At 39.2% G+C, this 19,862-nt stretch overlaps 1 protein-coding gene across 3 annotated transcripts in view; it reads left to right on the top strand.

Annotated features, from left to right (window-relative positions):
• Positions 1-19,862, top strand: part of fbln2 (fibulin 2) — a 33,619-nt gene that overhangs the window by 3,860 nt on the left and 9,897 nt on the right. For 2 of the 3 annotated variants that reach the window (XM_088408742.1, XM_088408741.1), the window contains exons 3-9: positions 8,611-8,725; positions 9,745-9,874; positions 12,004-12,205; positions 13,827-14,027; positions 14,734-14,844; positions 16,139-16,240; positions 17,492-17,623. In XM_088408742.1, the coding sequence (XP_088264868.1) occupies positions 8,611-8,725; positions 9,745-9,874; positions 12,004-12,205; positions 13,827-14,027; positions 14,734-14,844; positions 16,139-16,240; positions 17,492-17,623 (993 nt within the window). The remainder of the gene's footprint in view (positions 1-8,610; positions 8,726-9,744; positions 9,875-12,003; positions 12,206-13,826; positions 14,028-14,733; positions 14,845-16,138; positions 16,241-17,491; positions 17,624-19,862) is intronic. The other variant, XM_088408744.1, reaches the window with a different exon arrangement.

The raw sequence follows: 19,862 nt of genomic DNA, 5'->3' as shown, positions 1-19,862 counted from the left end.
CACTATCTCTCCTTGGGACATTTCCGAACCATCTCAGTCTGGTCTCTCTGACTTTATCTCCAAAACCTCAAACGCGTGGTGTCCCTCTGATGTATTCATTCCTTACCCTATCCTATCCGTCCAGACTACATGTCCATCTGCTTCCTGTCCTTTCCTCAGTGGCACTTCCATCACGCATTACACCTGCCACTTTTCTCCATCCGTTCCAGCCTGCTAGATCCTTCTTATCTTACTTCTTATTATCGTGCTTCTTACTCTAATTCTTCTTACGTTTGAACAAAATATCCTCCAATAGTTCAGCTCTCTCAATACTGTAAGCATTGAGCCAGAAAAACAGCTGATTAGATGCTTTGCATGGAAGAATCAGTGTTGTAGCACCATCATGGCATTATGATTTACCTTTCCTGAGCATTTCACCTCCTAGCCAGCCAAATCCTGTGAAATGGTGCATAATGGACAACTATGACGTTCTTAATTGATTTGTTTATTTTTTAAATTGGGAAAAACAGTTTTTTTCTTTTTTTTATTTTATTACTGTGAAGTATTTTCTTTTTTCTACCTAAACTACAGCTCTTTGAAAACTTTCCCATTGTTGCCTGGGCCTGTCAGACCCACTTCTCTCCGCACTTGGTCTTGAATGGTATGTATATACAGTATGTTGAACGCATCTTAGGGGTGTTTCTGTGTCAGTGAACTTCGAGAACCGTGTCACGTTGGTTCTGAGATGTTAGGTTGATGACAAAGTCTGGAATCTTTATTTTTATTTGCTCTCTGAGGGAATGCTGCAGGCCATGTCACGCCCAACTCAAGTGAGAGCTTTCCATTACACTAGTGCACGAGGATGGAATTCAGCTTTTCAAGAGGTTACGAATTACAAAAACATTGATAATTACTGTTTTTTTCATCATCAGTCAGGCATTTTTGACTCATATTTAGAGAGCCGTATCATCTGTGTTGTTTTATCATACACCTGTGTACAGTGTGTCATGGCAACACATGATCAATTTTGGAATGCAGGACATTCCCAGGGATTATTGAAATCTCTAATTTAGGGCGTGTGCCATAAAGTTTAGGATGCTCCTCATCAGATGACATTTGTGGTGGCCCATGTTTCAAAATAAACGTGTTGCACTTTCATCCAGTATCTCTATCTTATTTTTTCCCTGGGTCCAAACAAATGCAGAATGTGCTCAGTAGGAAAGGGGGTTGGGATTGTTCATGGCTTCTAAAGCTGGGCTGGACTTAGTATAGGATTTCTTGGGGGTTGTACCTGCAAGTGGCGTAAGACTGGTGTGATGAATGAGGCGACTGTCGTGAATTGATTGCCATACGCAACTCACTGCTCCCTACAGAGCTAGTGAGATTACTTGTCTACCAGGCTGCTACATTCCCAAACTTGCTGGAAATCTGCTCATCTGAAACCTCCACATAAGGTCACTTCCTTACCTTTTCACTTCTGCTGTGAAGCATCATTTGGTCGACGCTTAAACAAATGCGTTATCAGCGTTGTTGCAACATGTAGTGTGTGAGAGAGAGTCAACATGTATTTTCTTAAATGCACGATAAATTCCACAACTGCCCTTTGCCACTTGACTATAAGTTCGATCTCAGGTTGAACAAGGCTACGTTGCAGATCCTTCACAAGAATTCCAGTGAATCTGTCATCCACAAAATGTCTTGTGTCAAAGAAAGCCTTATGCATTTGTCATGTGCTGCTCAGAAAACATTGACCCGGACACAGAAAACCTTTCATTAACAAGACACACAATGTCAAGTCAAAAAGGCGGCTGCATGCAGATGCTAGCAAATTTAAAAAACTCCAATATTAACTGTTGCAAGAATAAAATAATCATAAAACATTTCCATTGGGCTCCACGTGTACCAAAATCGAGACATCTGGTGCACCGAATGAGCATTTCCTGCTTTATGGTTTGGAAACAGGACTTGGAATACATCAAACACAAAGAGGAAATGAAAGGCAAGGTTCAATAACAGGAATATTTTGTTCTTAGTTGAACATTCTAAACCAATTGAATATTTATTTTCTAAGCAGATGTTGAGGCACTCAAAATTAATTCAACCTGTGTTTTTGAGAAAAACGAAGCACACAAGAATTCAATGCACTATTAGTCTTGACAGCATGTAAGGGCTTTTCATCCAGCCTTAAGAGGTGATTGTGTTAAAGTGTTGGCTCCTGGCAGTTTTAGAAATGCACTAGCATCTGTTTGCACTTTATTTGCCTTTCTGCATGGCGGTCCTGAAATGCAAATCACACAAACTAAAAACTAAGCAAACAGAAAAAGTAATCCCCAACAAAAACTGCATAATCACTTTACATTACAAGAGGGAAGCATGCAAGAAAAAAAGATCACGCAAGAAAAAAGGAGCTTTTCCCTACTGGAATTGGTTGGTATGGGTGTGTTGAGAGGGGTATGAACTGTCATGATTGGACATACACTGGCAGCGTCGCAATTCTTTGATAGCAGAGACAAGATTTGAATCTCTGATAGCACGCATTTTGGTAAGAGGAACAAAAAACTCATTAATGTCCAGCTCAAAGTTGAACATTGTGTACATCCAATCAAGTTGCCCCCTGTCGTTGAATCAGCACACACCCCTTTTCCCCTCCTATGAGGCACACCAACCACCTCCTTTTTTCTTTGGTGTTCCTTTTTTCTTGTATACTGTTTTTTTCTTTCAAATTAAGAGGAAGTTATTTGGAACATGAAGCAATTCATTCCTAAATTGGGTTATAGTGACTCCTTTGCAAATCAGTGAGTGCCTTTAATTTGTCAAGTATTATGAAGAAGCATGTTGTCATTAATGACACAATTTTCTGGTGTGCTCCTTTTTTGTTGCATGCTCCTTTTTTTTTTGCGTGCCCCTGATCTCTTGCATGCTCTTTTTTCTTCTATGCTTTTTTTTCTTTCATGGTCCTTTTTTCTTGCATGCTCCTCTTGTGTGGAGCCTTTTTCTTTGCATGCTCTTTTTTTTCTTGCGTGCTCTTACTTTCTTGTGTGCGACTTCTTACTTGTGTGCTTCTCTCTTGTATGTTGTTTTTTGTGAGGATCTTTTCTGTTTGCCTGTTTTTATTTGTGTGATTTGCACTTCAGGCCACCACATTTTAGTCTGGAAAGCTACAGACATGTAGCTATTACATTAAATTTGTACAACTGATATGACACAAAACAAGATTCTCCGTTGTACTAGAGTCGTGCTTGAGCATTTTTGGGCATTGGTCAGTGAAACAGTTTGCTAGTACTGTATTTTTTTAGCCTCTGTTAGCAATTTGTTAGCCTTCATTTTCAGAGCTATAGCAACTGTCAAAGAGCCACTGCCTCACTAACAGGATAGTGAGCCAGTAAAAAGGTGGAAAAAGTTGGCGTTAAGTCATTAATTCCCAAAGACATATTTATACATCTTTACAAAGTCCAGAAATTTAATCCCAGGTAGTAAATAAGACTTATTCCTTCAAATATTAGTGTAAAGCAAGGTCTCAAATGAGTCTTCTGTATATATGAACAATGAAATAAGACTTATTCTTTCAAATATTAGTGTAAAGCAAGGTCTCAAATGAGTCTCCTGTATGTATGAACAAACAATCAAATAAATAAAGTGGCTAAATAAATGTCTAAGACCCTTAAAAATTACGAATAATTTGCTCTTAATTTGAAAGGAAAACATTCTTGCCCCTGTTACTCCATTTAAAAACAAAACAAACAACAACAAAAACATACAACAACAATAAATTAGATTTCCTGTCATCTGCACACACCCTATTAAGAGGTCACCTACCCCTGGAAAGACATTTACGCACCCCCAGGACTTCACGTACTCTCTTTTGAGAACTGCTGGGTCTGTAAATAGCAGTAATATGTTAGGCTTTATTTTCAGTTTCCTAAGTCTTTTTTTCTTTTACTGTGCAAGATTGTTCCAGGCTTCAGTCCCTTTTGAACTGCCGACTAAACCTGGGATTTATCAGCTATTTTTTAATTTGACATTTTTCGCTACTGTAGCATCGTTTGGCAGTACTTTTCTTACGCCCTATGAAAATAGTAGCCCTGTGTGTTTGTGAGTTTTTATATTGTCGTTGTGTGCTACCAGAGACATAATGAATGGCCGTTTAGCCTTGCCATATTATTCAGGCAGAGAAGATCTAGATGAATGGTACCTTACCACAATGACGTGTAATTGGATTTTGGGGTTATATGGTGTGCAACCATCAGAGGCCCAAGGCGATTCTTAATAGCTTACTAGCATCAACTTACTAACACCGTTAAAAAAAGATTACTCACCACTGTGGGCTAAGATTTTCAAGGAGATTAAGACAAAAGCTGTCAATCAAAACATTGAACTGCCTGAATAAATTAATTCATTCTGACTGCTGAGGAGGCCTCCCTCTTATGTCTGAGCCAGCTGTTGTCAAACAGTGATTGTGCTTCAGAAGGCAAAATAGTGAGTGCAGTTCCTGAAGGTGAGAACAACTTTTTGCCACCCTCAGCTGAAAGAAACACGTCTCTAGAGTTACAGATGTAAAAAGACTTATTGGCTTTCATAAACACCCATTTGAGATGGTAAGACATTGAAATGTGTCCTACCCTTTACTCCAACTCATTGCTAAGTCCGCAAAACATAGCAGCTGGCTTAATGACACTCCAGACGTGTTGAGAGCTGTACCGGTTGTTTGTTGTTCTACCTACATATTTTCCAAGACAGTGGTGTCACTGGTTTGGATTTGGACAAGAGGAATGAATATATGTGGATGTACTTTTCATTAAGAGACAAATATGATGACAGGCTTGGAGAAGAAAGATGCTCTTCTCCCTGAAAGAAAAATGTTCTTTCCTTTGTTTAAAGAATACGGTACTCACAATTACACAGTATAACTTGAAACTGATGAGGGCTGAAATGCATTTTGACAAGCTAACATATCTGCGGGTAAAGGTACTTGTTATGATTATGTGTTTTTCTTACTTTCTAAACGGGTACCAAATCGATTGATCAACAGCTAATGGATTATCAAATTAATCAATAATCATTTTTGATAACTAACTTAATCATTAATTTCTGGCTGAGAGCCAATCACGTGTCCTGTAGGAGTACCCGTGAGCTGATTGACTGATTGTCAGTCTTTTCCAAGTTTTTGACTGCAGTGGACCGTACTTGAAGCAGTCTCAAGATGAAGCTCACACGCGACTGAGAACGTGCAGGAAGAAATTGCATGGTGATAAAGAAAAAGCCTTGAGTGCTTTTGTAATAAATTTGAATTTTGATTGTAAACTCTGCTTCCTTGTTATCATGTTTGGTCAGTTACCGGCTCCATTCCAGGACATCTGAGGGCCATAACGCCAAGGGCAACTCCGGCCCTCCGTGTTCCCCGACTACGGCCAAGTGATGGAAATAACAGTACAGAGTTACTGTATAAGGTTTAAGAACTAAAAATGTATTTCAAGATGTGTACTGCAATCGTTGTCTCAAATATGGTAAAGAATAAATATTTTTCACCTTTTAAAAATTCTGGTACCCATATTCAAATACATAAAAAATTCCTGGGGGTGGGGGTTGGAATGGGGAGGTGTGGTTCCTACTCTGCAGATGTCGCTCATCACGGGAGGGGGGTAGGTCCCCCTTAACCGTGAAAATCAAGGGAACACTGTATACATATCACCAATACCCAGAAATACTGCCTAATTGTTTTGGCTTGAGCTTATCTGAAATGTGCATCCTGTGATCTGATGGGTCTTTTTTTTTTTTTTTTAAGAAATTATGCACAGCGTGTTTTCTGGGCCAAATATGACAACAATCATTTGGATTATTAACAGCGCAAGTACCAAACATCTGTGATGGCGTGGAGTGTGCGTTAGTGCCACATTGCACACATTTACCGCAGAGTGGCTCCATAGTTAAAAAGTGTCAGTACTAGACTGTGTTTTTACACTCTGGGCTTTGCACTCCAACAGTCTTCAGATAAAAATGAAGACATCACAGAGTTTATTATATCTGGAGAAAACAAACGTAGGCAAAAATAAATGAAATGTACATTTTTGTTTGATGTAATATATAATACGGGAAATAGCCATCGAAGCGTATGTTTAGAGTTCTGCATTGTAATACTTTAATTTACGGCGTGTACTTCAGCAGTCACTGAAATTGTGAGTGATTGCTCAGCTTTCATTATTTAAACAAGCTAAAGAAGAATGTTTTTGTAAAAGAATATTAAAACTCCCAAATAGCCCCAGGTAGTCTCAGAAGATAGTGCTGTTGGGATCACAGTGCCCCCCCCCCCCCCCCCCCCCCCCCCCCCCCCCAAAGAGATTGTCTTGTGATTTCTTCTTTTTGGTCATTCTGTCTTTGATGTTTCTGCCACTCCTAAAGAGCCTCCTACTGTATACTAAACACCATAATCTGATAAGAAAATTCTTTTCTCTTGTTATTTAAATGGGCCACTATTATTGTATTATTGTTCTTTTTACAAACTTTGGTGCCACTGATGTGGCCTCAGTTTCTCAGTTTTAATGCCACAATCATGATTGCTCCCAACACTCTGTGATTGGCAATCAGTCCAAGGCATTCATTTGTGCAAATTCAGATAGCTCAAAGACCACTTCATAGTTGGCCGATTTAAGCCTGGGTGGGCATCATTCGCAGTGTGTGTAGTTGGGGGCAAGCAGAAAGTCCATACATGGCGAAAATTTTCGATTTGTTTTGACAGTTGACAATTGTTTGTTGAACATCGCCAACCCAAACATATGGTGTGAAAAGTCATTTGTGGCTCTCTATTGCTCTGTTTTGTGTGCTTAAAAAAACAAAACAAAAAAAAATCATGTTACTGTTGGGCATAATCAAATGCCCTGTTTATGTGTGGATTTACGTTTTTAAAACCTTTGAAACATCACTTTGGTCCATCAGTTACTGGACTGCTAACACACCACCAACTATACCCATACATTTTCATGCTTTTTATTGCAACTGCCTCAAATCCCGTATTCAAACGCTTATCTGGAAAATTATCAGTTATTAGTGCAGTTTATACTCGGATGTCAGAAATTCTTTGCTTTATGAGGTGACTGTGTAGCATACTATGACTGAAAAAAAATGTTGATAGAACCCATACCTCTGCCAAAGCTTACAACCAGTCATTCTAAACACAATATTGTTGGTGCATAGTTAGCATGGGAGGAATCCATCCGTTTTTCATACTGTTTGTCGGCATTAGGCTCATGCTTGAGCTGGTGGCTTTTGGGGTATGCTCTCAACTGGTAGGGAGTCAATTTTAGGTCAGCAGCAGCTCATATTTAGTGACTTGGGCGTTGGTTTGTGTCATACTACCGACAAAAATGTGAAAATGGCACGCATGGAGAGAACATGGAGACTTCCACAAAGAGGGTTCCCTGTTGAGGTTTATACCAACAGTCGCTTGAATTTTTCACAGATGTACTAACCACTAGTTGCGTGTTTAAAAACATTCTGCTCGCACTACTTGGAATAATTTATTTCAGTGTTAGCAATTATTGAATAAATATACGTCTTTACTTTTGATGTTCTTGACTGTTAAATTTATTCTAAAAGTGTTTTCCTTTTCTAATGTTGGAAAATTTTACTGGTCGTTGTCTACAGATGTCAAGAAACAAAAACATTTTCAGTAATTTTATTCCAAACAATCCAAATGAATACAAAACACGAGAGCAAAAATGTGAGAAAATAAATATGGACTACAGTAATCATTGTTAGACACTGACTTCGCTCAAGGTTGTCTGATTTTGGAGTCTAGGAGGGTCAGCCTTAGTTGTTGGATGGAAGACAAATTTGGAATACCAGGTGGCGTGAGTGGACCTATCGGGGGCAAGCCGATCCGAGTCAATCCCAAGCCCAGATAAATAAGGGAGGGTTGGAGTCAGGAAGGGCATTCATCCATGAAAAAATATAAACTGAAACTTTATCCAAAAAGTGACACTAAATGCTTATTGTTCATTTGGCAATTTCTTTCTGGGAAAAAAATTAAAGTAATGATTTTGGAACCACACATTTTAGGTTTGTGTCATCATCTAAAGCATGATTCATAATGATAAAACAGGGTTACTTATTGTGTCAAAGATAATTTATACCGCATGTTGCCTGAGAAAGGCATTGGGGCAGCTTAGCTCAAAGCTGGAATGCTTTGCCATGTTAAAGCATGATTTCCCAGTAAACTGGATAATGTGTTTTTGCTCTGTCTGCTCCTTGACCCAGTTTGAAAGGAAGTGCTAATGTGTTACTCTTTCCTCTGCCCCTGCGCTGATTAGCCCAGATGTTGCAAATAAGAAAAATTTTGCTCCGAATGTAATCGCAACAAGTTTCATGCTTTTGCCTGCCAAGTAAATGTGCGGGTTAGGAAAGCTGAGAACAATATGTGCCCGCTTGTCTCAGTGTACCATCGGCAATTACAGTACTAACTCTTATTATGCGTCTGCAAAAATGACATCTACTGCTGTATTAAAAGTGTCTCGTGGATTTTTCTGAAACCATTTAAAATGATCGGGCACCCTGTTCCACCTGAACTCCTTGTTTTTTTCCAACCTTACAAGAATATTATTCACCAAGTGAGAAAAATGGTGCAACTATGCTCCACAGTGTCAGTCATGGAGCTGGTGGAAGCCTGCTGTGAGACTGGGGCAAAATGGGCTTCAGTTAATGGTCACTGCAACAACATGGATACACCCACTCGAGACAGACAGTCCATCTGCTGGTAAGACCGTTAATAGAAGCCCGGTTGTTTTAACTGACTCTTAATGGGAGTTGATTTCTTTCAGAAGTTACTAAGGTTGAATGTGAGTCGAATTGCACTCATTGGGCTGTGAGGTGGACGTGCTAATCACTCTTGCACCTAGCCACCCAGTTTTCATATCGTACCTTTATTTCCAGTTCCTGACAATTGAAAATGACATCATATATGCTCAAGGCTCAGGTAATGACCAATCACAGTTCAGCTTGCAATAGTAACCCAGAAAACATGTTCTTACCTGAGCCTTGAGCACGTCATGTTATTTTCAGTTGACACCAAGTGGAAAAATGTATTATCAGAGGTATTGATTGTAAATGAAAAATAATTTATTTGTCAAATTAATATCGACAACATATTTTCATTTTACTGGTGGAAATGGCTTAATAAGTTTTGTATCCCTTTAAAATCTTAAAGCTCATATGAGCGTTTACATTACATGCTAACATGAATTGAAATGAGTTCATTTTTGCAAGGTCAATATCAAGAGACAAATATTACTAAATTTGGATTTGTATTTTCTGTTACCAATGTAACCCAAAATTGCAGTTGAATCCAGAATAATTGCCTAATCGTGGTAAATGCGTTGATTTTTTTTTTTTTTTTTTTTACAACCCTAACTAAATAACCCATCACTCAAAGTCTTTGTGGATTTCAAATGACTCAAGTAGGAAATATTTGATAATTTTGTAACAAAGTTTTTGTCACATTTGTTGCGTTGCAATATTATGACCCAAATGTGAAGGGATTATAGATAACTTTTGATCAGGATAATGAGTTGCATACTCTCTAGTGTCGACGGGATTGTAATTTCAATCCACCAGAGACACACTTTCCTTAAAAAGAACTTCTTAAGCAACTCAGTCAACGTATTTGAGCAGTGCCCGTGCAATGAATGGGCAGCCCACTCATTGCCGCGGGGCCTCGGTCTCACTTTGTATGTCTCAGCGGTCCTTTTCCCCTCATGTGCTTTTTTCCTCTGCCAGGATGTCTCAGCAGCGCTGCTGCCTCGGTTCTCTGAGAGAAAGCCAATGTCTGGCTGGAATCAGTGCAGCCCGAGATGGAGATTTGTGCGTGGAGGATGCCAGTGATACGTGTGGACTCAGTTCCTACAAGGCAAGTAGCTGTGGACTAATACAACAGCAGAGGGCAAATGCATTTCACTCGGGTCCTTTGTCAAAATGCAAATGTCGACGTTAGGGTCTGTCCAAATTTCCGATAGACAATTGCATTTGTCACAGAAGAATGAACGCTACAGAGTCAGCCTCCTGAAGCTGGGCCTTTCCTCTGATGATTATGGCAGTAGCTCAATTACTTGGTCAATTGCCTTATTTAATTTAGACAAATGACTTAGAGTCAATTTCTGGTGAAAGATTCCCATTCCTCCAAACGCTTTGCTATTTTCAAAGGTGGGAACAATTTCTTGACCTCTTAGAATTTACAGTAACTCTCTCAGGAATCATTCAGCGCGGTACATAACAAATCAGGACACTTTAGAATTATATGTATTTAGGATTGATCTTTCTTTATTATTCCCTAATTTGATAGTATTCCAGTAGAACAGTGCCTGCACTCTCACACGTTGCTTTGAAATCACAATTTTATCCTTTATCAGAATCCTATCGATGGACCGTAAGCACTTTTAATGCTTTACTAAAGACAAGGATTTTTTAAATGGAATGTATGTGAAAATGTTATAGGTTGTCTGCTCTTTACCAAGCAGTTTCTACTAACTCCTCCTGGATGAATTGATGGGACAAACTCTTCACGGAACAAACCATTTTCTTTGTTTCTTAGCTTGTTTGTTAAACAGCCTGAGTTCTATGCACATTGCTCTGGATCAGTGCTTCTCAAATAGTGGGGCTTGCCCCCCTGGAGGGGCGCGAGGTGATGCCAGGGGGGGCGCGGATGACCCCAGGCAAAAGGCTTTGTTTTGTCACTAAAATTCACAATGGTGAAAACAAGCCTGAAGCAAAAGTCTAGCTTGGTTTATACTTGGTTTATACTTCCATAAGCAAAACAGTAAAACTCCTCTACAATGAAATCTGCACGTGCAAAAATACCCTGTCGTGTGAAAAAAATCCACGCATTGAAGCCTTTCCCTCTTTCTCACTTCCTCATATAAGAAAAATCCCCATTGCATAATACAAAATGTTTTTTTCTGCATTTGTGTTGCACTGAAATTCACTATAGGGAAAACAAGCCTGCAGCAAACATCTAGTTTGGTTTATACTTGACGCACTGGCACGCGTTTTGCAACACTTAATACTTGGAGCGGACGATATTCTCCCATACTATAGGTGGCAGTCAATGAACTCTCCAGCATACTAACAACAACACTCTATAACAGAGGTTGAGAATCACAGAAGATTCAAACAATCTAATTATTCCAAGCGCTTTTTAACAGACTCCTCATCTCTCCCCAACGTGATGCATGCCAAGGAGTTGTTTACGGTATTTAGATCACGGTATTCCTTTTCAGACAAATGATAAAGTTTTTTTGTATCGATGAAATTCCATAAGCAATTGTTCATGCGCCCTGTTTTCTGCTCGTGAACAAATTCCGCAAGATTAGCGTTGCAGAAAAAAAAAAAAAAAAAAAAAAAAAAATATATATATATATATATATATATATATATATATATATATATATATATATATATATATATATATATATATATATATATATATATATATATATATATATATATATATGTAAAACATATTCTTACGATAATGGTGCGAGTAGGAGGGTAGAAGCTGACGAAAAATACATCCAAGGTTGTACCACACTATTTTTATTAAACGAGGCAAGCAGACCGAACCAACCTCTGAATCCATCCGTGTTCACAAACAGGGGCATTAAGATGGGATTTATTCTGTTTTAAGAATACTTCAAGCGCTCCAGTTTGTATTGTACCTGTATTATCTTATTTTGAAGAATATGTTTTTAATCTGCAAGGCCACACTGTTTTTCCTGTTTACATTCTCTCTTCATCATTTAGCTTTTAGCGGTGTTTGTCTTGGCAAGGTTGTTACATTCTTGGTTTCAAGAAAAGAACTAGAAGCTGCTCTGGAGCCAGGTTGCAGACCTTTGAGCTACTGTAAGAGCTGTGCATTTTCACAATCATAGCTTGAATTTCTTGACTGCTTAATGAGTCTAAAACATTTAAAACGTTTGACTGGTACTGTATATTAAAAAAGAACATCCAGTGCTTCAACATCCTGCACGTCATGTCCTCCAGGAGTGTTGTGACTGCTGCTTTCTGGGGCTGAAGTTCCGCAGTGAGGGCCATGAGTGTAAAGCCCATCGACACATGGGCCTTCCCTGCAGACATGTTTTCTTACTATGCTGTGAGGGGTTGGAGACATGGACTGAGACTCTTGACAGCCAGGATGCCGTTAAAGAGAAGCCTGCGCTCGGTCCCACTCCGCCACTAAAAAAAGGTATGGACAACAAATGCAGACACTGAAACCACAAACAAAATTACCAAGACCTTGCGTACCTCATGCCAAGAGGTGAAAGCATTCAATCGATGCACTGCTGGGAAAAGTACTGATTTGGATTAAAGGTAATCTGTTTTCTTGGCATTAAAAAGAAGCGAGTCCCAAAGTCCCGCATATCTGAAAAATGGTGTAATGACCTCCGAGAACAAGTGCAATTGTCTTGTCCGGTGTGCTTGTTTAATTTGAGAGATCGAGCATTGTGCCGGCCGTATTTCTTTGCTCTGTTGTTCCAAGTTTTGTTTGGGTGTTGTTAATTGCTTCAAGTTAGAAAACTCACCAAATAGGGGTAAAGCATTGTTCTGCCTGTTAATGTGGGGCCACCTCGAGCAAGGATGAGCAACTGGCGGTTCGCGGGCCGCATCAAGAAAAACAATGAGAATACATTTTTGTAACATCTACTTAACCAGTCAATGGCTCATCTTAAAGGGAGTATGTGTAATTTTCGCTTGCGCCCGTGGGAGCTTTCGGGGCATTACGGTAAATGCAGCTATACACACTCCTCCTCTGGCCGTCCGTAGCTATAACAGACATGGCAACCTCCGGAGGACTGTCACCCCCCATGAAATATAATTTAATGATAACTAGACCCACGATTATATTTAAAACATACTGTTGGTCATTAAGAACACATTTATTTGCAAGTTTTTGAAATTTATAATCATTTAATTTAGTCATTTTTAACGAAAAACAGTCTAAATCTTACATACGCTTTGACGCTGAGACATACAAAATTAAATCAATATGTTTTGGTCCTCCATATTGCAAATAAATATTAAATTGGATTTATTTTGGAAATAATGCTGTAAAAAACACTGAATGTGAGTCATTGAACTGAACACCATATTAAATCATGAATCTCCGTTGTCAGGCACGTCATTGTGCTTCCAAGATCAATCACGTTTCAAGAAACTGGCTGGTTCCAGCAAGGCCAACAAAATTTGGCTCATGGTCACCCGACAGGTGCTGATTTGCACATATGTAGGGGTTGACTGTAGTTTTACATTGTAATATCATCAATCACCATTAGATGGGAGACAAATCTTAGTTGCGCTTACACTGGGTCTTACTGCACTTTATTACAATGTGAGAAGGCTTAATAACTTTTTGGGTATTTGCACAAGCTCATTAATAATATTTGGCAAGTTTAGAGTGAGTTTATTTTTGTGTGGGGAAAAAGAAAAAAAACATTCATTTATATATTCTTGTTCAGCAGTTTGGTGACATCCATGAATGATAAATTTATGCCGTTGAGCTCTTTGCAATGAAAAATTCATGGTGTTTTCTTCAAAACTCTTCGTTGTTGGCCATGCCCATCCTTTGTCTGGAGCCTGTAGATCAAAGACACAGTATTCTTGGGAAGGCAGGATATCTTTTCTTATTTATTTATTTATTTCTATGAAAGGGACTAAGTCTTGATGAATACAAAAACAATAAATGTTTGCGTATTAACCGGTCCTTTACGATCAGTCCTCATGGAACGTGTATCATTCAGCTATAAATTCTATATCTGTGTCTGTGTAAGGTATTATGCTGCTGTTTGAGCATCCAGACTGTGTTCTAGTGTCAGACAGCCTTTATCCGAAGGAGGCGTTCTCGATTGGAGACGAGAGACATGGCGAGAATACCGTGGAGGACACGGACAAGTGCCTGAGCTATGAGGGCAACATCTGCCACCACAGATGTGTAAACACACCGGGGTCTTTCCGCTGCGAGTGCTTCCCAGGATACGTGCTGCAAGAGGATGCCTCCACTTGTGCACAAGGTAAAAATGGATTCGGTGAAATTTGAAAGCTGAAAAAGTGTCCATCTTTTCAAATATGATTTACAGTCTGCCAAGAGAACATTTAGTGGAATTTGCCTTCACGTCGGCAGCATATTATTTTCTCTGCCTCTTTTGAGTTCCTTCCTGTCTGCGTGCCCCGATAGCACCTAATAATAACCATTCAAATCACGTGTGAACTTCCCTTTCCTGGACTGTCAGCCCTTCTTCACAAATCTTGGTAGCTGACAAAAAGCTTTGCAGTCTTTGATTAACAATAAATAAATGAATATATATATATATATATATATATATATATATATATATATATATATATATATATATATATATATATATATATATATATATATATATATATATATATATCTCCAGTATGAGAGGTATTTGAAGAACAAATGGCTTTGCTTCAAACCAGTCTTGATCAACAACACTTTCACCAACACAAACCTGTCTCAACAAGATGCAAAATTACAGTCAGGGATGGAGCTCACCAATAAAGGCAAATGTGTGTCCGTAGGCAATACTTTTCCTGCCGCACCTTCACTGCTATTACATATTTTCCTATGGCTGCCAGCATCATATCCTCAAATTCAAAAGCCAAAATGGGTGTAAGCCTTTAACTAAAGCAGACTTCTTGATTATAATGTAATCCCTTGCGCCTGTGTTGAGATTATTCATGTTTCCGCAGAGACAGTGGATGAGGAGAACACACTGAAGGAGGATGAGAGGTTGGGGGTGGAGTCCACCACCTCTTTTACGCCACCTTCTCAGCCTTTGGTGCCACTCGACCCCTGCGAAGGTTAGACAGCCTGATGAGGGGGAAAGCCAGAGTCGAAACCAAGCACTTTCACTCACTTTTAAATCCAAATTTAACACTGAAGTGTGCATCATGATGTCATTTCAAATTATGGGAAGAAGCCCATCAGCGGCCCATTCCGTATCCTAAAAATGACATTTGAAAAAACTGTGGGTAGAGTAAGAATGGATAATGATATTCCACATAAATTAGGTCATATTCTGTGGAAATTTCCGCGAACCATTAAACTATTTACATCTAAAACAAAAACAAATTGTCTTGAAAACACTGGTAAAGAAAGATAATAAAAAAGGACAGTTTGTTTCTTCCACTTTCTGATCTGTGTCAAACATCAATAATGGCCGCTGTGAACAGCAGGGGTGGATCTAGACTGTGGGCTGCAGGGCCGAAGTCACCCCTCAATCTTGAACTATTTGCCGTGTCAGCTTCAACAGAAAGTTTAAAAAATAAATAAATAACTGGAACATCCCTCCATTTTCTAGAGCCGCTTATCCTCACAAGGGTCACAGGCTTGCTGGTGCCTATCCTAGCTGGCTTCGCGAAGTCGGCGGGGGACACCCTGAACTGTTTGCCAGCCAATCGCAGGGCACACAGAAACAAACAACCATTGACGCATCCAGCCAAACCAATGCACCAATAGTGTGTCCAATACACCTGCCATGCATGTTTTTGGAGTCTGGGAGGAAGCCGGAGTGCCCGGAGAGAACACACACAGGCTTGGGGAGAACATGCAAACTCCACACAGGATGGCCAGAGCGAGGTGGATTTGAACTCAGGTCCCTGAACTGTGAGGCGCACCTGCTAACCACTCAGGCTTGGGGAGAACATGCAAACTCCACACAGGATGGCCAGAGCGAGGTGGATTTGAACTCAGGTCCCTGAACTGTGAGGCGCACCTGCTAACCACTGCCACACCGAGCCTCCTAACTAGAACATAAAAACACATAATATATAAGCGTTTGAGTGATTACATTCTGTGATTTGAATGAATTACAGTCAAAGAATTTCACAGCAGCCCTTTCATCCTTCCTCTTTGAACACCTCTTTGCCATACATTACATTATGTATTGCCATACTTTTTGTTTTTCTTGAACATGACAACGAGAAAGCGGTCTATCTTCCTGTGAGTTTAAGGCATTGCAATATGACCTGTATAGGATTACCGTGAAAAAGAGAACAGGAAAGGAATTGGAAAGATGATTCTGTCTGCACAAGCGCACAAGGTTGTAGAGTGTTCCATGATACATTTCATGTGATCTCGCTCTAATATTTGCAGGAAACGGCCCTTGTGACCAACATTGCATCTCGGAGGGCGGGAGGCCACGCTGCTCTTGTTTCCCAGGCTTCTCCCTCATGGCTGACGAACAATCCTGTGAAGGCAAGGCACATACATCATTTCGAACAAAGCTAACCAAGGCCGGTTTAGCAGTTTGCATCAATTTAGGAACAATTTGGCCTCAGTTGAGGCAAGATTCTTGGAATGCCTCTTGCCAGTTTATCTCTTTATCGCATCAGCACCTCAAGAAGTGCAAAAGAGATACAGCTTTAACTCGTAAGAACACTGAGAAGTAGACAAATTTTATTTTCGATGTCCTCTGTGAAGTTACTTTTCATCAGAGAGGTTTAAGATAAACATGGTTTATCTATCGTATACTGTAGCTACTGTACATCTGACCATCTGCTTTGTTGACATGCTCTTGCTGATGCTGACTGCCTATACTATCTTTTTTCAATTAACCTTTTAGATGCCAAAAGCACATACCTTGAAATTCTGTGGATTACACACACCTACATTTTGCATGTTATGCATAAATCCTTTAAATCCATAAGACCTTTTCTGGAAGATTATGTACCGTATTTTCCGCACTATAAGGCACACCTAAAAGCCTTATTTTTTTTTTTAAAAAGATGATAGTGCTCCTTATAATCAGGTTTTATATATGGATCAATATTGAGATTGGGATTCGTAGATGGGGAATGAACTGACAAAGTACGCTTTACCTGTTTCTTTTGTGTGTTTACATCTGAACAAGAGTTATTATTATTGTTATTACTTTGGGTGCGCCTTATATATGGAAAAAAAAGTTTTAGAATACGTCATTAATTGAGGGTGCGCCTTATAGTGCAGAAAATATGGTACGTTTAGGTACTTTTTACCATACTTTTGGGGAGTGTCATTGTAGTTTATTGTGGAGTATTGTACTGAACATAATCAGGAAACTTGTTGAAATAAAGGGAAAAAAATATTTTTTACATTTTTACTTAGATGATTTTTTAATGACTGTATGTGAAGGATTTGGGGCTGCATTGTATTTGAAAAGCACTACAGATAAGCGGTTATTTCTTTCCTTCTAAAACCCCCAGGTACTAGATACTGGTAAGAATCTAGATAGGATGATTTTTTTCATTTCATATGAACTCCCTTATGTAATACCCCACCTCTATTTTGGATCTTTTTAGTGGAAAAAAAAAAGAAGGGATTATTCATGGGGTTTTACAAACGACCAGGGCTGAGTTTGTAATAATATTTGCACCTCTCCCCTTTCCGTCTTTTTGCACACTTGTCTTAATTGGATTGGCTTTCTTTACAGTGACACATTTCTCCTCTATTCTTTTTCTTCTGCTGCAGATATTAATGAGTGTCTGTCAGAGCATGCCTGCCAGTTGAATGAACACTGCATGAATACTGCAGGGAGCTATGTCTGCCAAAGACTGATCACCTGTCCCCCGGGATACCAAATCAACAACTATATTTGTAAAGGTGGGCTACACTTTTACTATCGTAAAATAGTATTGAGTCAGGCATTTGTTGGTTTCACAGAGTAAATAAATGAATTAAAGAGAACATATTAACAACGATCGTGTGACCAGAGACCCAAAAAGGAATGCTAAATCACGACACTCCAATCTCCCACAAAATTTGCTTCCGGTTTCATCTCAGCATGAAGAGCAGGCGCGCCTATACACGTGGGCGAAGCGCCCAGTGTTGAAGTGCCGCAATAGTGTATGTCTCATTACTTCCATGCACCATAAATTTGTCCCGTGCAGAGGACTCGTTCATAAAGCAGCAGCAGTGCTCTTGTAGATGATTATTAGATGTGCTGGAACTGCTGCTTGACTCTGCAGGCTTTCTGTGGAGTCAATCAAGGCGCTTCCTCTGATCTTCTGCTCCTTGTAAATGTAACGGATGTTCAATCAAGTGCAAAGAACATTTACAAAGAAACCATATTAAATAGCAAGGCTCAATGCAGCAGCCGTGCAGGCCGTTACTGCCTGAGCCACAGCCGCCCAATTGTGTTGCTCTCTTAGAACAACACATTGGTGTATTTAGGATTGGTAATCAATTCAGTATTGAATTAATAATTGTCTTTCTAATGGGGTACTTAAGGCAATTTCCACAGTTGGTTTTCTTGTGCCAACAGCAGCATGCGTGCGAGGGGTAAAACCCCACGCTTATTAGCCGTGGTCGTTCTTGCTTAGCTGGCGAGATCATCTCAGTGAACACACACATACCGATTAAAAACATATTATTTGTGAGTCTTATTTTTTACTGCTAAAATAAATTGAATAACAAGAATAGAACATTTTAGAATGACGTAAACAGATTATTAAATAGAGTTCGGTTTAGACGACGTTTGCGTTGCAAAAATAGGTTAAATAGATTAAAAGATACATCTTTGTTTGGGCTTGGAAACAAAAACATTCTCATCGCTGGTTAGCTGTTCTTGCTGGTTGGCAAAGCAAGAACAAGTATGACAACTTGGGTACTTTCTACCAACAATTAGCAAAATAAGATCAATTACAGAGATCGTCGAAAAATAAAATGATTCAATACTTAACTTTGATCACCTTACACCAAGATTTATTCACACTTTTTGATGTCTTGATACACAAGAAACTCTGTTGTATCAAATGCACTCTTAAATCCTTAGTAGTATTAGAAGTAGTAAAGGTACATTAAGAAGTAGTTTATTTACTTGGTCCAATGTATAAACACAGTGGCTGCCTACTTAGGTGAACCAGGCATGGAATTGTTCATCGTGGTTCAGACAGATAGTATGAAAGTCCCATTCTGGCGTCTGGATGTTGAAAAGATGTCAAGTGGTGCTTCGAGCCTGTTTAAGCCAGGCCACTTGACTGCTTTTGTGCAGATAATATGTTTTATTTTGCAAAACCAACGAAAATAAGTTTGCCACTCTCACACAAATGAAAAAAAAGTTTTTTTTCTTTCCAAATGTTTTCCTAATGCATCCAGCGAGGGATGGATGGATGAGAAATCCCCTTTATCCAAGGATTGCAATAGGACATTTACTGCTATTGTTCTTTCTACTTTCATTTTTGTGTAATTGTTTTATTGCAATCCTTTGAAAAAGGACACTTATCAGTCTTCCATCCATCCATCCTGCCTTGTGTGGTTGCAAAGGATGCACATACAAGGAACTGCCTCTGCATATTACTATTGATTATTGTTATTGATTATTTTTGAATAACATAAAAACAAATATTTAACCTCAATCATAATGTTTTGCCCTTGGCATATTCTCACAAACAGTTTGTATTCTGAAAGCATTCATTTTATTGGCAGGTTAACATTAGAGCCCACTGATTTTGGAGCAAAAAAATGGGCTTTCTTTCGAATCGTTGGTTGTGAAATTAGATATATTGGCCAGATTAAGTCAATTTACTGGGTGTCAGTAATACGGCAGAAACTGTAAATGGAATGCACACCATAAGGACACATAAAAAAACAAAATAATATCATCCATTTCTCCCTTGTTTTCTTTAATTAGGCCTTTATGGCTTGTGGCATTTAATTACTGCTTTGTCAGATAGAATCTCTGTCTCTTACCAGCAGTGTTAGGAATAGATACATCCATTGCAGTGGGCTGAAATCAGTTTTGGGCTCTACATAACGCAGTCGCTATCTGAATTTTAATCCTAAAAACCTAGGGTCGTAGGTAATGTACACATTCCCCATTGCCCTTGTTAAGGAGGTCACC

Source organism: Hippichthys cyanospilos, chromosome 2 (genome assembly GCF_059441005.1).
Source record: "Hippichthys cyanospilos isolate Australia breed blue-spotted pipefish chromosome 2, RoL_Hcya_1.0, whole genome shotgun sequence".
Taxonomy (NCBI): Eukaryota; Metazoa; Chordata; class Actinopteri; order Syngnathiformes; family Syngnathidae; genus Hippichthys; species Hippichthys cyanospilos.
The sequence above is the reverse complement of the archived record's forward strand: the minus strand, read 5'-3'. Positions and strand labels throughout refer to the sequence as shown.